The sequence below is a fragment of the Acinonyx jubatus genome, chromosome A1 (genome assembly GCF_027475565.1).
Source record: "Acinonyx jubatus isolate Ajub_Pintada_27869175 chromosome A1, VMU_Ajub_asm_v1.0, whole genome shotgun sequence".
In the NCBI taxonomy this organism is placed as follows: Eukaryota; Metazoa; Chordata; class Mammalia; order Carnivora; family Felidae; genus Acinonyx; species Acinonyx jubatus.
Window position 1 is genome coordinate 19,384,630 of NC_069380.1, and position 17,310 is coordinate 19,401,939.

The window sequence follows — 17,310 nt, forward strand, 5'->3', positions numbered from 1 at the left end:
GTGGCCGGCCTCTAGCCATCACAGGATAACTCAATTAAATGCAATGAGTGTAGTGAACCCAGGTCATTTGCACTTGTCAGGGCATCCTGGGAAGTGCTTTTAGCTCCACACAGAGCTAGCAGCTGAAAAGGGGCCAACAAAGTACAGACTCAGGAGGGACACCAGGAGAGATGGCTTCCAGCCTGCAACTGGACCCAAAGAACAGTGACCCTGGGTGTATGCATCCCCTCAGCGAGGTGGAGGCAGGCTCACAATACTCAGTGTGCTGAATGTCGAGTGGCAATTTTATTCGACAGTTCTGGCTATGAGAAATAGCACGTTATGTTGTGTTGTGTTATTTTTAATGTACTTTTTAAAACTTAAAAACTTCTCTCCTTCTGGATGAAATTAATCTGACTTCAGTTTCCTACTTGCCACACTAGCAAGAAAATCAATCTTGAGCATTTCAGTCACACAGGAATTCAGTTTGTAGTAGTTGAGGGGGATCCCTCTTTTGGGGGGTTGGAGCAGAGAATGCTTCCCCTCTCTGGACAAGGCCATTATTAGCCTATTCAGCCCCCTTGTGCAACTTTTAAAAGGGGCTCTCCCGGTAGAGGTAGCTTTAAGGACACACAGCTTAGGAGCAGAAAATGCTTGTCTTGGAAGAAAGGGCATCGTCACTTCCAGACAAGGGGGGTTTCCGCTTTCCCGCACCCAGACCCCTTGTTTCCTGCACAAACCAGGAACCCCCTGTTTCCCCCTGTTCCCAGCAGCATGCTGTCTTTGCATGGAGCCAGCACTGGCGTCAGGCTTGGGTCATTGGGATCTTTACAAGGCTGGGGGTCTGGTGCCCCCTTCTAGGTGCTCCCTGTAATTCTCTCTGGAAGCTTCCAGGAAGAGGGCCACCAACCACAGGTTCCATCAAAAACTCCATTTCTCATGGGCTTAGGAGGGCTGCCCTCCCCCTCTCCCCCCAATGCTCTCCCGATCGGGGCTCCATCCTTTTCCTTTGGGACAGCCCCATGGAAATGCTGTCCCACACACTGGAAACACCAAGTTGCCACCCTTGCCGGAGAAGGAGATTCTGACATCTGTCGGCCCAGTGCTTCTTACTAATTCACCCTGTTACATGAACACCTGGAAGCCTTGAACCTTGGGGAAGTCAAGAATGTGGGCAACGGGGGTGGTTTCAGAAAGTCCTGGGGCTCTGGGCTCACAGATTCTGACACGGTCACCTGGCACGTTAAAGGCAGTGAATTCTGAACCAAACACATGTTCTTTCCCAAAAGCTCCCCGTCTTTCTGTCCCTTGCATCTCTGTCAATGCCACCACCATCATTGTTGCCCAAGCACAGCACTGGAGTCATTTCCTGTTCCTTTCTTTCCTTCATGCCCACACCTCACTGGTACTCAAGGTCCTGTCACATCTGCACCTTTGGTTGCTCACCAGGCTAGACCACAGCTCAGCCTCTCCCCTGCTCTCTCTGCCCCATCGCCATAGCCCCATCCTTTTTCCAGTGGTTTGACTTTGATTGTGTCACCCCAGCTCCAAATCCTACAAACAACTCCCTTTATCTTCCTAATAAAATCCAAATACCCCCTATTCTCAACATCTCCTTCCAACCTCATCTCTCATTCGTCTTGCTACGAACCACCTGCATTCAGCTAAACTCGCCGAGCTGCCACTCCCCAAAACCACCATGGGCGTCTTGTACTTGAATCTTTTGTTTTCTCCAGGGTCTTCCCTTTGACTTGAAAAGCCATCTGTCCACAGCTCAGCCTTTCAAAACCCTACCCAGCCATTAACACCAGGGCCATATAGCCTTCTCCTGGAAGCGTTCCTCGATTTCCTGGGGACTCTCTTCCTCTGGGCTGCTTGCTGCTCCGTGCACCACTCGTGGCCTCTGTCACACACACATTTGTTTCACTCCTCGGGTACGCCTCTCATCTCCCTTGTGAGGCTGTGAGATCTGTGCTGGTGTGGCTCATCGTGGCCATTTTGAATATTGGTAATGAAGTCCATCCCCGTTCAAAGCAGGCAGTGGAAGCAAATGCCACCTCCTGCAAGCGGCTAGGGGCCATTACCTCTGGGGGTGAGTGGGTAGCTGCAAAACAGGCCAGGTGAGAGGATGCAGCAGGTGCTTACATAGCAGGGGAAGAGGGACAGATGGGAAAGACGAGGCAGAGACAGGATGCTGACTGTACCAGAAGTGGCATAGGGGACGGGGTTTGGTGCCTTTACGGATCTAGGGAAGTTGGGAGGGCAGTTGGGAGAAAAGAGGTCATCCTCCTGCACCCTTTGTCACTTGCCTGCTGGGCATTGGGTAGTCAGTGGGACCCCTGAAAGGTGGCGTTGCAGAGAAAAACTACCTGGTTTTAGTCTCAATTCCTGTGTTGAACTATTCCACTTGAAGCAAGAGAGCGGGGGATACACTTGCTACTCACGGGAAACAGGCTCTGGAGATCCTTGAGAACAACGAAGCTGAGCGTGCCCACTTTTCCCATCAAGATTACCCCTTTTAAAAATGCTTTGAATGCTTCTGGCTGCCTACTTTGACCCACAGCCGGGCACTCCCTCGTCTCTAACCAGCGATGGTGGGAGCAGCGGGGTTAAACCCACTTCAAGGTGTGAGCAAGAACGCTGAGCTGGCTAACTGGGACACTGCCCTCCTCTTCATAGTCCTCACTAAGTCAGGAGGCAGTTTATTTGTGCTTTTGGCATAAAGAATGGTTTGGCTCCAACCTTCTGATTCTGACGTCCTCCCACATTGCTGTAACTCTGGATGACTTTCTCCTTTGGGACTCTCAGTTGATTGAGCTCTGTCACTGAGCTCTTTGCAATGGACTTGATAGAGACTCATTTGATCAGAACCCAGGATGCAGCGGGCTGAGCCACACTGCAACCAGTGCTTAGTAAGCTCAAACGCATTGCAGTATTTATCAGTGGCAGTCACTGCTGTCACACTGCCATCCTGGCCCAAGCAAGGTCACCAGGGAGCTCAGCCTCTGTTTCAGCTCAGCCCTGATGACCCACGACTGTGGAACCAGCCCCCCCAGGGAGAGATCAGGGGAGAGGTGCGGGTTTCTGATCCCTGACTGTGGCATGGCTGGTCCAAGTGGTAAAGAAGCCCCCGTGCTGTTCACTGCTAATTACTCATCTCGGTGAAACCCCACAGCCCCGCACCTCACACTGCCCTGAGCAACCGGGCTGTAAGGAAGGCCTGGCAGAAATATCGCCAGCCTAGCTCACGTGAAAGATGGCATGTGGACGGCCTACTTCACCATCTCTGGGGGCCGCTGGTTTCAAACACAGATTCCCAGGTCCTGCCGGTGGGGATTATGATTTTGTAGCCAGAGTTCTCAGAGAACCTGAGAATGATGTCTCTGAGGCTGAGTGGGTTTGAGCCTCAGACCCAGACAGTGGTGCTGCAGACAGGGCTGGGGCACGGCCTGATTCCAGGGAGCTCTAGGTTTAAGACTGTCCCTGCTCAGCTCATCAGAGTCCATGGGAACCATAGGGCCTCCCTCACCGCTGTTTTCCCAGTTCCCCATTTGATCTCTAGGCGGGGTCTGAAATCAAAGGGAAGTCACACATCCTTAATAATGATAATAGTGATGATAATGATAATGGCTAACACCCATGTTTATCATGCAGCAGACCTTGTGTTTCGTGCCTTACATGGGTTATGACACAATCATTTTAGCAGATCTGTTAGCAAAGTCCTATAATTATTATCGTGTTTTAAATGAGATCATTGAACCCTCAGGGTTCAGGGGCCCTGCAGTTCACACAACCTGCTGTGGGCCTGGAGTGAGATGTGGTCGCCAGTGGTCTGGCTCCAGCTGGAGGCTCACCATGCTCTCCTCTGGGCTGTCGTTAGGGATGCTCTGGCCCGAGCCTTCTCTCCCTGACTCGCTTGGAGGTAGGAAGCTTGTGCGGCAGGGGCCTCCTCTGGGGCTGCCCCGCATCTCTGTGTCACTGAACACAACACCTGGATTACACACATGGCCGGGTGATGCCATCTGTCACAAGCCTGCAGCACAGGGAAGGGTTTTCTGGGATGTCAATCACTTTATCATCCTGCTAACAAGCTCAAGGCCAGAAATAGAGATGGGATGCTTCAGCTGCTTGCTTTCCTACCACTTCCCAGCAAGTAGTTTATTCCTTGACCTCCACCTTATACCAGGAATTAAAACAGATGTGGCTAGATTTCCTGAAACTCTCTCTTTAACTGGGCACACTGTCAGCAACGCTGTGTCCCCTGTAGTCAACAGAGCCAGCTACATAATTTGCAAGGCCCGGTTGCAAAATGAAAATGCCGAGCACCTTGTCCAAAAGGCAGGGAAAAAACTCTGTTTAGGGTACTGTGCATAAAGCTTTATCCTTTCTTCAGCAACCTCTTTTGATTTGTCATTGTATTTTTAATTTCCTATTTAATGTTGTTTTAAGTAAACAAAAATAAAATACACTTCATTAACAATTTTAAATGATTAGCATAAATGTTACCATTCACCTTAATATTGTTTAATGACAGCTATAAATGCAAAGGGCATCTGACTCACATGTAGAATCACCAAAATCACACATTCGTGTTACCTAGGTCTTAGGTACTTTGTTTTTGCCAGGAAACAGCAGAAACACTACGCGAAACTACCGTGATTATTTTCATTTCGCTTCTTGATCATGGATGCTTTTTACCAAAACTCTCTGTGATGAGTGAGGTAGAACTGAATGGCAAGGGAACTAGGAATGGCCCTGACTGTCCCTTTCCTTGTGTGTCATCATGTTGGTGGGAAACGGCTGGCCACCGAGGGAGGCCACCTGGGGAAGAAAGGAAGTGACAGGATTCCTTGGCCATTTGTGTTTCTTAGAACACCATGGCCTCTGACTGCCTTTGAGGCAAGCTCTGGTTCAAATGGGAAATGTGGCCCTCAGGGTGGTCAGTGCCCCTGCTTCCTTGTAATATGCTTACCTTGTATTCATTTGGAGTCTTGCTGACACCTCGTGGGCCCAGCAAAATTCAAGAATGCGGCAGCAAGAGTGGCAGACGCGCGTGGCACGTATCTTCTCACACGCAGGCTCGACTGTCCCATTAGACTACGCTTGCAAAATACAAGTTCAAAGATAAATTCATTAAGAAATTCAAGACCGCAGCAGGAGAGCGTTAAGCCAAATGCAATTGCCCCCCAAGCACAGGGCACCGTGTCACTGCATGGGCTGCACATCCGTGAAAAGCCAGCTCTGGTGGGCAGTGTTACACTCATTCAGGGAGGGGCAGTTTGAAGGCAGGAGTGAACATCCGGGCAGATCACTCCGCATGCCTGTCATCCTCCACATTTCCTGGAGGTGAAGGTCAAGATTGATTGGCAGGAAGGGGACGGGCAGGACCCTGCTCTTCCAGGGCATGTAGTAGTGGAGTTTCCGGTTTGGTGGGGCGAGTCTCAGCAATTTTCTCCTCCTGAGACGACTGGGGTTCACAAATCAACCTGTGGTCTTTGATAATCCGAAACTGGAATGGGCCTTGTAGATGAAACTAATTACAGAGGGTTCAGTGTAAGTAAGAGAAAATCCAACTCAAACTGGCTTAAATAATACAGAGGATCTATTGGTTCGTATCAAGGGAAAGTCCAGAAATAGGTTAGCTTCATGGGTGTGTGATTCAGTGGGTGACAAATGCCTTTGAAGACCTAGTTTCTTCTTGCCTCTCCTTTTTGCCTTCCACGTGTCATTCTCAGGCTGCCTCCCCTTCATGGTGGCAAGATGGCGGCCAACAGCCCTTAGAGCATGGCACTTGCACACCAGTGGCGAGGGAGGGAGAGAAATCGTATTTTTCGAAGTTCTGTCTGAAGAGTGAGAAGGCTTTTTTTTCTTCTCCCCTTGGGTATGCTTGGCTCAAAATGAATCATGAGCTTATCCACCAGATGCCCAATGAGAACTACTCTGCTGATTAATTTAGGGCTAAACTTCATGCCCTTCTCCAAAGTCCATGGTGGAGTCAGCTTGTGCCAGAGCACATGAACTACATAGGAGAATGGGGATGTGGACAGGTGTGGAGACCAAAAGAAAAACTGGGGTGATTGCCTAGAGAGGAAGGAGAGAATGCTAAGAAGGCTACCATGATATCCACTCAGAGATTCTGTCTCTGCTCTCATTGGAACCTAGCGGGATGTGTAATGCTGTCTAAACTTTAAAAGCAGGGACTGGGGTGTAGGCCTACCCAAAAGGCATTCAAATTCATAATTAACAAAAAAGATGTCTAAACAAAACCTGTATGTGCAAGCCATTTAACAGATGCGGAAACCAAGAAGTAACAAGGGGAAAGAATTGCCTGATCATAATAGTGGCCGTAAACTGAGCTGGGGTGTGCGTCTGCTAATGCATTTTACAGAAGAGGAATGTGAGACCCCAGAAGGCCATCTAATTTTCTGAAGCCACACGACGAATGAGTGACGGAGCCAGGACTGGACCCAGGCTGTGTCTCCGTCCCTTCCCAATGCCAGGAGGGCGAAACGGTGGTACAAACAGGAAGCAAAGCCCCAAGCAGTTAAGAGCTCTCTTCCACTGTGTGTCAGTGAGAAGTTTTAGGAGACCATCTCGTATCATATTCTGTGGGACATGGGGCCAAATGAATGGAAAGGGAAAAAGACTTGGTGAAGCAAATTCTGGAAGTGATAAATCAGGTTGTCAGCGAATCTGAGGCAGGGAAGGGAAGAACCATCTGCAGCAGGTCTGGGCTCCCAGGAAGCACAGGGCTGATCCTGCCTGGCTCAGCGCATGCCGGTGGCTTCTGGCTTCCTGGCACTGGCAGAGCAGCAGTTTACAAACTCCTTTCCTAGAAGCTGTCAGACTTTAGAGAGGTGGTGCAGGAAATGTGGGTCTTAGAGTCGGCAGCACGAGCATCAGAGACATTCAGCTCTCTCAGAGAGGCAAGTCCTGGCTTGCACCTCCCCCCTTCTCATTGAGTGACCTCCTGCCATCTGCCGACTTGCCAGAAGGTTGGGCATCGCAGATGCATAAGGAAATCGCAGCACGAAGGCAAGGAAAGGGTCTGTGTGTTTCCAACCCAGCGCCTGCTCCTCCTCCTTGCCCCCTGCTTTGCTTTTGTGCTCTTTGCCGTCCTGATGCTGCCGCTCTCCGTGGCCTTCACGGGTAAGCTGGCTGCTGAGCTGCCGGGCACCACTGATCAGCCACATGCAGCCGTGGGACAACGACCTTCATCTTTAAACGTAAAATGCGGGATAGAAAGAGCCGGCCAGACGGGTGATTCAAATAGCATAGTAGCTGTAGTAGAATTATTTGGTGAACATTTTGTTTTTAAAAAATGTTTATTTATTTTGAGGGAAAGAGCATGTGCACAAATTGGGGAGGGGCAGAGAGAGACGGAGACGGAGACAGAGACAGAGACTCCCAAGCAGGCTCTGCACTGGTAGCACTCAACCTCACAAAACCGTGGGATCGTGACCAGAGTGGAAACCAAGAGTCGGACGCTTAACAAACCAAGTCACCCAGGCGCCTCTATTCGGTGAACGAACGTTTTTTAAAAAAAGAGTCCTGGGCCCCACCCTGGGAGAAATTGATGCAATGTGTCCAGGGTGGGGATCCATACCTGCTTTTAAAAAATCTGTCACCAGGTGATTCTGGTGATTGTGGACCAGGTTGGGGGCCACTGAGTGAGAGGGCTTCCCAGGGCCGCTCTCCACCTCCTGTGTTCCCATGTGGAAGCCTGTCATGAGCAGTATGAAAATGCTATGGTAACATGTAGGTGCTCTGTACATTTCTCTTGCTGAACATACGGATAAATACTTCCATAAGTCACATGTATTAAATGACCTCAATTATGTCAAAGCGTGAAGTGTTGAGGGAGTGGGGAGCTCCTTACGTAGCTAAAAATGATTGTCATGTGTCAGTGGAATTAAACTCATGCTCCGGAATGTTGCTAATGGAGGCCCTGAGCTCTGTACACAGAACCTAGCCAGTCCTATTTCAATAGAGACCTAGAAAGCCTGGTGTTCTAGTTTCCAAGTTCACAGCGTATTGGAGTAGAAATGAAAAGGGCATAGGTGTTGTTGAGTAAAACCCCAGTACCCTAATTGCTTAATGGGAATGAGGTTTCCCTTTGGGGTGATGACAATATTTTGGAACTAGATAGAGGTGGCAGTTATACAACTTTGTGAATACATTCAATGCCACTGAATACTTCACTTGAAAATGGTTAATTTTAGGGGCGCCTGGGTGGCTCAGTCAGTTAAGCATCCGACTTGGTTTTGGCTCAGGTCATGATCTCTCGGTTCGTGAGATCGAGCCCCAACTAGGGCTCTGTGCTGACAGTGCAGAGCCTACTTGGAATTCTGTCTCTTCTCTCTGCCCCTCCCTCACTCTCATGCACATTCTCTCTTTCTCAAAATAAAATATAATTTATAAATAAATAAATAAATGCAATGGTTCATTTTATGTGCAGTTCATTCAGCAAAAAAAAAAGCAGCAATACTAAAAAACAAACAAAAACCAATACAAAATAATACTCTTAAAAATTTTTTTAATGTTTATTCATTTTTGAGAGAGAGAGAGAGAGAGAGAGCAAGCAGGGGAGGGGAAGAGAGAGAGGGAGTCACAGAATCGGAAGCAGGCTCCAGGCTCTGAGCTGTCAGCACAGAGACTGATGCAGGGCTCAAACTCATGAACCTCAAGATCATGACCTAAGCCGAAGTCAGTTGCTTAACTGACTGAGCCACCCAGGCACCCCAAAATAGTACTCTTAAATTTGTGACAAGTGAAAGTTGACAGCTTGTTGGGAAATAAAAGAAATAAAACTCTAAAGTTTGTACAGAACTAAAATAGCCAAGAAGTTAGGTGCCTGGGTGGCTCAGTCTTCGGCTCCAGTCATGATCTCATGATTTGTGAGCTCGAGCCCTGCATCAGGAGAGCTTGAACCCCATTTTGGGTGAGCTCTGCTTCTGTCTCTGTCCTCTTTCTCTCTCTCTGCCCTCCGTGGGGTTCTCTACCTCTTCTCTGTTTCTCTCCACCCCTCGGGATTGTCTCTCTCTCCCTCTCTCTCTGCCTGTCACTCACTTGTGCCCTTTCTCTCAAAAATAAAAAATAAAATAGCTGAGAAGTCTGGGGCCATTTGGTGGAAGAGTAGATGATTCAACCAATTCAATAGGCCCTAAAGCTGTCATTATTACAGTGTAGTTCAAAATAAACATTTATTATATGGCTCTGCTCTATCAAGAAGACTTTCTAAGATGTTAGGTATCCCCTGCTTAGGAATCCAGGAGTATCCTTAAAAAAAAAACAAGTCCTGTGAAAAATCTATCAACTAAAAGATTTTTATTGAGTTAAAAAAAAAAAAAAAAGCTTTTGGAGCCTGTGGTTTAGTTATCTGGAAAACGAGCTTAACTGGAATAGTTCATTCACTAACAAGGCTGTTTAAATGAAGCAAGAACCTATAAGGCCAGTTCCCATAGACATTATGCTAAAATCACTACATTCGCTGCTGGAAGAAAGTATTGGGGAATCACTGCTCCGTGGTTATGAGTTTCTGTTTGGGGTGTTGAAAAAGTTTTGGAACTAGGGAGTGGTGATGGATGCACAAGATTGCGAACGTAATTAGTGCCACTGAATTGTAATGTTTAAGAATGGTTACAATGATAGGGGCGCCTGGGTGGCTCAGTCAGTTAAGCACTGACTTCAGCTCAGGTCATGATCTCATGGTCCGTGAGTTCAAGCCCCGTGTCTGGCTCTGTGCTGACAGCTTGGGAGTCTGGAGCCTGCTTTGGATTCTGTGTCTCCCCCTCTTTCTGTCCCTCCCCAGCTCGCCCTCTGTCTCTCTTTCTCAAAAATAAATAAACATTAAAAGAATTTTTTAAATGGTTACAATGGCAAAATACTTTATATTATCACAATAAAACACGTAAAAAATAATCATTAAAACCCCATGATATGGGCCCCTCCAAAAAGCCTAAAGAGAATCATTGTGATACTGCTCGTCAGACAGAAAGAACATCTAGAGGTAAAGTAGGTAGGTACTAAGCAATACGTGAAGAACACAAGGGGAAAGATGCTTTTATTAAATTTATGAGGATCCTTTTAAGCCATCTGTGCACTGTGTGACCCTCCTGTGAACAGCAGCTGTTTTCATTCATTAGGAATGAACAGATATAGAAGTCATTACTCAATGTTCATCTCGCAGCTGGGTTTGAATTGAAAGGCAGTTCATATCCAACAACTTTGGCCCCAAGCATTTAAAGGTCCTTGTGTGAAAAGGTTGTATCGAGACTTGGAAAGTATTTCACCTGGTAGTGGATTCAGCTGAACGTCAGAGCTATCTAGGAAGGCAAGCCTCCATAGGTTGACAATTGCAGCAATGTGTGTATTTGATTTTGCTCTGGGGTCCTGAATTTGTGGGTCTCTGTATACCCAGGAATTTTTGTTAATTTCAGTGGAATATGGTATCATCGTGGGGAAATGGCTTATTTCCTCTAAGTACCCATGCCTCTAATGCATTCATGGGAAATAAAAATCAAATCGAAACTAAAACTTTAAATGTCATTTTAACAGAAGACTTTGATTTTACAGTGAGCATCCCGTTTCTTGGGCTCTATTGACAAACGTATTGGTCAGGGTAACTTTACTATGTTGTGGTAACAAATTAACCCCGGAATCTCAACACTATGAAGCGGCTCAACACTATGAAGGTTTATTTCTTGCTCATGAACGTTCCGTTGTAAGTCAGGAGCCTCTCCAGGGTTCCAGAAGACTCCCCCAGGGTAATGTGATGACTTCACACTCCAAATGACTTCATTCTTGCTCACTGACTATCTCAACCCATGGATTCCAGGTGGTCAAAGCAGGAGAACAAAACAAAGGGCCACGTGCCAGTTTTTAAATGCTTTGGCCCCATACTGTCCCACAGCCCATTGGTTAGAAGTAGTCACACAGCATTGGCTACCCACCAGGGGGCTGGGAAGTGTGAGGGACATTCACTGAGCAATGTCTGTGCACAGCCAAGATGTGTGCTAGGACACATCCAAAGCCTGGTCATTTGAGCCAGATTGGTCACTGAGGGCAATGGGCATTTCTTATATATATATATATGTGTGTGTGTGTGTGTGTGTGTGTGTATATATACATATATGTGTGTATATATATATATACATATATATATGTATGTATACATATATTGTTTTTTTTTCAAAAAATTTAAAAATGGTTATTTTTTAGAGAGAGAGAGAGACAGAGTGTGAGCAGGGGAGGGGCAGAGAGAGAGGGAGACACAGAATCTGAAGCAGGCTCCAGGCTCTGAGCTGTCAGCACAGAGCCCGATGTGGGGCTTGAACCCACAAACTGTGAGATCATGACCTGAGCCGAAGTCGGACGCTTAACCGATTGAGCCACTCAGGCATCCCCTTTTGTATATTTTAAATAATATACCATACCACCACTAGTTAATAATAGGCCTAGAAGACAGAGGCTGGAGAAAAGTAGAGAAGGCATTGCTATGGGAATTAAAATTGCCACTAAGAAAGGGTACAGTCGGTTAATACCCAGACAAAGTGATATCTGGTCCCTGCTCTACCTGACGTCTGGGGGACAGCCACTTAGTCTCCTGAGCATCCTGAAGATCAGGTGGCCAGTGAGACTGGGCATGCTCCACAAGCAGGGGATTGGGTTACAGTTTCCATGAGGAGCATTTGGGCCTCTGCAGAAGTCTACTGCATCTTCCCAGCTGGCTTTATGCTTTTGAATGCACTTCTCTTCATCCTTTTTCATTCTCTCCCCTCTGTAGGGATGAAGTTTTTGGAGGACTGCCCCATATAGACCCTCATCCCTCTCTATTTGCTAGCGGGTGGGATCATTGGAGCCTTAAAGGTGAAGTCTATTTATCCACTGTTTAGTTTTTGCAGAAATTTAACTTACAGGCACGTGACACACAGCCTTTAATTGTCTGCTGCTCACGGAGGAGCCAGAACAACTCCCCTCCCTAAGCACAGGGTTATGGAAGCAGTGGGGCAAGGTGGATCCTGAAGTCTGCTTGCAGAGACATGGGTTTTTTCCTGATGAGGAGCATTCGCCCAGAGCTGGGCATCTTTGCAGTAGCCTCCCTCCTGCCGCCCTGAGAGCAATGTGCTAATTTGTGGCTTTGGTCTGACAACAGTTGAAGCAGAGGAGTGGCTGACTGCCAATTAATTCTACCTTTGAATTCAGCCGGCGTTCTGTTGGCCTCTCTCTGCTTCTTTTTAGAAAGGTTCCTGTGGAGGGCAGCGGAGTTTGCATCTGGTTGAAATGTATTTGGTTTTAGCAGCTCTTATTTCTGTGTCTCTCCTAGCGCTCAGCCGACCGGCACAGAAACCACTAGCTGCAGTCATCAATCAGACGTTAAACTCTGATGTTTCAGGGGAGGAGGGGCTTCTCTGTGACTCTCAAGTTCATGTCAGTGTAGGGAGCCGATCTGCTCCTGGGTTGTACTGACATCTGTTTTAACAGGAAAAGTGACAGAAGAAAAAAACATCAAGTGTCCTGGAGAGTCTACAGGTGTCAAAATCCCTGGCCCACAGAAATGTCCCACCTGTCCAAAGCACCTCAGGTCTAAGGTATCTTAGGTCCACATCCATTCATCAGTGACCCTTCCCAACCGTCCAAGCCACCCTCAAAGCTTCCTGTATCGAAAGCTAGAAAACACAAGCATCCGTTTTTCCAAAATGGTTGCACAGAGATGAAACACAGAAGAAAACCATCAGGAGTGCCATATATAAAATTTCATTTGGACACACTGCTGATTTCTTTGCCAGCATCTTTGTGGTGCTTGGGGCCTTCTGAAGATGGTGGCCAGTGGCATCAGTCAGGATATTGGTTAGGACATCAAAGGAGTGTCTTGCTGTTCTATGTAATCAGCAGTCACCAGCTCAAGTCATGGGAAGCAGGTCTGAACCTTTTGTGTCTGAGGTTACGTCACCATTAAATGCCCTCAACTCCTAACAGCAGGGCAGGGGCAGTGTTCTGGAATGTGCAATAACATGTGCCCCCCCCCCCCCGCCCCGTGACAACATCCCCACGGGATCAGCTGGGACTCTGGCTCCAAGTAAACCCAGAGGCTCTCTGCTCAGTGGGGCTTCTTATCCCCTGTGGCCCCGTGGTATGAGGGGAAAAGCCCTCATGGACCGAGCGCCATAGAGATGTTCAAAACAAGGGCAACGTTTTCAGCAGTAATTACCTCTGCTCAGCCCTCCCTCACTTGGCTACCTCATCATCAGGCCGTGAAGTGAAACTTTCCTGTGGAGATGTTACCGTCCATGGGGTCTGTTCCTCTTAACAACGGCAAACTTTTCCTTTATGAAATCCGGCCCAGAACCCAAAGGTAATTTATTTTAATGAACAAACTAGGGCCCTGATAAACAGCACTGATTTTTTTTTTCCTGGCAATCTAGAAGTGTTTGCAGCCAAATTAAATTTTTGTGCTCATCGTAGCGAGGTAATACACAGTGAGTCTGTAACTGTTAGAGAGCAACGGCAAACAGATTTATAGAATCCCTAGATGGAGAAGTTTGCCGGTGATACCAATGCTCTGTCTTTAACCCTCTCAGAACACTGCGCCACAGTGCCCAGCATCCTTTCTAAAATGCAGCAATAGCACCACGGTATTGCATCTTGTTGACGAGAAAGCAGAGCATCAGTGAGTGGACATTTCCCAGGATCACCAAAAAGAACTGAGTCATGACCCACTGGAAGATCATGAAGTGAATTTAGTAAGGTTGTGAGCATTAAACAAAATGGAATAGAGGGACTCCTGGGTGGCTCAGTCGGTTCAGCGTCTGACTCTTGACTTCGGCTTAGGTCACGGTCTCACGGTTCGTGGGACCGAGCCCCACGTCGGACTCTGCGCTGACAGCGCAAAGCCTGCTTGGGATTCTCTCTCTCCCTCTCTGTGCCCCTCCCCCACCTGTGCTCGCACGCTCTCCCTCTGTAAATAAACATTAAAAAAAAAATAGAATAGAAAATACTAGAGTGCCCAGTAAGCATGGTGTGATAAACACATACACGTGTGTTTGGGCATATGGGCCATATAATTTAATCCAAATCGGGACACTTTTGAGAGTACACAGGGGCTTTAATAATCATGCCAGGAAAACCCCGTAAACCAGGACTCTGAGCCAACAAGGACACACGGTCCCCCAATTACTAGGTTGTGATATAAAAGGTATTTGTTACTGAGGACCGTGTTAAAAAGAAAGTTTCAGAAACACTGATTTAGTGGCCATTAACCTACCTAATGCCCCACCTCATCCCCAATATCCCACTGCTCAGTGATCATTTCTACCACCCAGTGAGTGCTTACTATGTGCCAGGTGAGGTGCTAAGGGCTTTGCCCCATTTTGAACCTAGTCCTCACGATACCCCTTTGAGGCAGGTACTTGTATCAGAAAGGAGTTTTGAATACGAGAAACAAAAAATCGGGAGGAAAGGCCCCCATGGCATCCAGAACCTACCAGGCCTGTGACGTGGCCTGGAGGCAGCAGGAAAGTCTGCTGGGGTCCGCCCTTTACGAGGCAGGGGGCCTGTTGTGCATCCCTCTAATCAGGACCAGGTACTCGTGTTATAAAGTCGTGTGGTGGAAGGGTGCGGGGACAGTCGAAGGAAAGTCTGTATGCCTGGCTTCCAGGCATAACTGCATAGCACAGTGACTTGCCAGACACAGTGAGCCGGGGGTGAGAAGACAGGAGGACCACAGGGCAGGGCAAAGGCACCCCTGAGGCACGAGCCACATGTTGTGACTGCGCAAAGTCGTGAGCAAGAGGGCAGGTGAACCAAACACAGCTGGACCCTGTCTCTTCTTTCTCGTGGGGAAGAATCACTAGAGGTACAACCAGCATGGTAGCTATTGATTGGTTACAGCAGATGAGGAGCAGGGAGGCTCCCGGGTTTCTAGCTTGGACAGTGTCATCCAAATGAGAGGCATATGGAAGGTAATGAGTTATGTCTTCAGCATACTGAGCCGAGGGCCTGGGGGCACTCGGGGGAGCCTCACACGTGTCCGAGGTCTGGAGGAAAGTTCCGGAAGGGAGCTGCAGACTAGGGCACCATCAGCCTTTAGGTGGGTGAGGTCAGGGCCTGGGCCATATTTGTGAGGGTCACCAAAGAGGGAAGCTACTGAAAGAGGCCGAGAGAGAGAATGGCTTGGTGGAAAGGAAGCCAGCTTTGGCTGAAGACAGACCTGGTGCCTGGATCTTCCACTTTTTGTACACATGACCTTGGCTGAAATTCTTAAACATCCTGGTCCTCAGCTCCTTTGTTTCTAAAGTGAGGAAAGTAATGTACACTTCCATAGGGTTGTTTTAAATAAGACAACCTGCCTAAAAATAAAAGCACTTAGTATCTGTCTTAGCTCAGGCTGCCGTTGACAAGATGCCACAAACCAAGTTGCTTCCATAACAGACATTCAGTAGGGGGAGGGAGGAGGACACTTTCAGATGATGACCATATGCAGGTTTGCAGTCATGGGAGGACGGGGAGCAGGTCACTGGAGCCAGGAAGGCCAGGGATGACCTCAAGGATGATGAAACAAACCAGAGCAGCAGCGACACTCTGGGTGTGGACATATATTCCAGTCAACTAATCCCTTGTCCAAAGCAGCTCACACATCAAAATAGAAAATGCCACCAAGGATGCTGACTAAGGATTGATGCCTTCATTCTTGCCAGTTCTAATTCTTCTAAATTAAATTTCACTCCTTGGCGGCATTTCCAACTCTAGTGTGGGCACTTTGCGCATTAAATCTCCCTCTCTCTCTGTTTCTCTCCTGGCTTCTATTCCCTCTCCTCCACCTGCTTTGCTGCCTTGCCCTCTGACCCCCCCATCCCCGCCGCCCGCCAACCACAACCCAGGTGTCTCTCCTGCTGCATGACTCTACCAGGATGAGGCGGCTTGTGGCCAAGGCCGTGGTGATTGACGACCAACCAGGACGATGATGCATATCCCTGGAGGCAGACCGTGTGCAAGTATTATATCCACCTCAGCCTCAGCCTCTTCCTTTTCCTCTGGTTCCTTTCGGGGAATTACGGGGCCCTCTCCGTTTACCTGCCTGATTTTATTCCCCCTTTCCAGCAGCCTCAAGATTACTGTGACAAAACCCTGTACCCCTGTGCCGTAGGGAGTCCTCGTGCTCAGCCACACCATGCTGGTCCTGCTCATCCTGTGCAGTGGGCGTGTCTATGTGTGGTCCAGGTGGAGATTCGTTGTTGATGGAGACTGAGAATCACCCCCTCCGGCACACACAGGCACACATTCGCGCATGCGCAACTCCACACACTCACATGCACACACGCGCACGTATATGCAAACACGCACCCACGCACACTCTGCACACTCATGCACAATTGCAAGAGGAGGGCACACTGTAAAGCAATAAGACGTCCCTCCAGGCAGTGAAGAAACCACCAAAATGCACTGCGTGTTTATTCTAGGCAGGCTAAAGGAGCGCTTGCCTCCCTGGGCCTGGGGGAAGCCCTGTGGTTCTTTCCAGAGTGGGACTTTTGTACTCATGAGTTTGCAGAGGCATCTTTTTATGTGAGGGGATGAGGCGAGGGAGGCAAAGACTGGGAGGCTCTTTCCAGCTATAGGCAGTTCCAATGACCGTCACAAGAGCAAGTTTTGCTGCTGTTACTGTTGCTACTGCTGTGTTGTCATCCAGCCGCGGGCAACCTGAAATTGTAGAAAGGGATATCTTCCCAACAAGACCTATCTTAGCTTCACTTGGGTGGCTTTGTTATGAACAGGAGAAAGGTGCTGTGTTTAATGACTCCGGGTGTCTTTTGGGAAAGAGCTCTCTTTCCCAGCCCCAAATCAGACAGGTTTGATTGGACCGGTAAGGGCATCCCAAGGGCAGCTATAAAGGCTGCCAAAGTCAAGGAAGTCAGTGCCCCTGGGGCTCCGGTCTGGCCCGTGAGCCTGGCGTCACGGAGGGTAGCATGCCCTCCCCGTGTACCTTGGGGTAGTCCTACTGCAAATTCTTTGCTTGGCCTGAGTCCGCTTCTTTCCCTGGCCATCTGTGTACATCTCTGTAATGTGCTCCTGGCACAAACCAGTTTCGTGTAGGTTTTGGCCAGGTTGCATGTGGTGTCGTTAATGCAGGTGTTTGGGGGTTTTTTTTGGTTTTTGTTTTTTTTGTTTTTGTTTTTTTGTGGTTTTTTTTTTTTTTTTTTTTTTTTTTTTTTTTTGGTCTCTGAGTTTAAATACTCTACAGTAGCAAATCTACTTGATGTCAGGTTAGGGCTGGGCAGGCTTTTGCAAATCCATTTATCTGGAAGTTCAGGATGACACCGAAGAGCAAACGCTAAC

General features: G+C 48.1%; 1 protein-coding gene across 1 annotated transcript; it reads left to right on the plus strand.

Annotated features, from left to right (window-relative positions):
* Positions 1-11,766: 11,766 nt before the first annotated feature.
* Positions 11,767-17,107, plus strand: TMEM272 (transmembrane protein 272). The gene is given in 4 exon segments (XM_027064769.2): positions 11,767-11,847; positions 15,858-15,926; positions 15,928-16,122; positions 16,124-17,107. Coding segments are annotated over 4 exon segments (447 nt in total). The 3' UTR covers positions 16,226-17,107.
* The last annotated feature ends 203 nt before the right edge of the window (positions 17,108-17,310 follow it).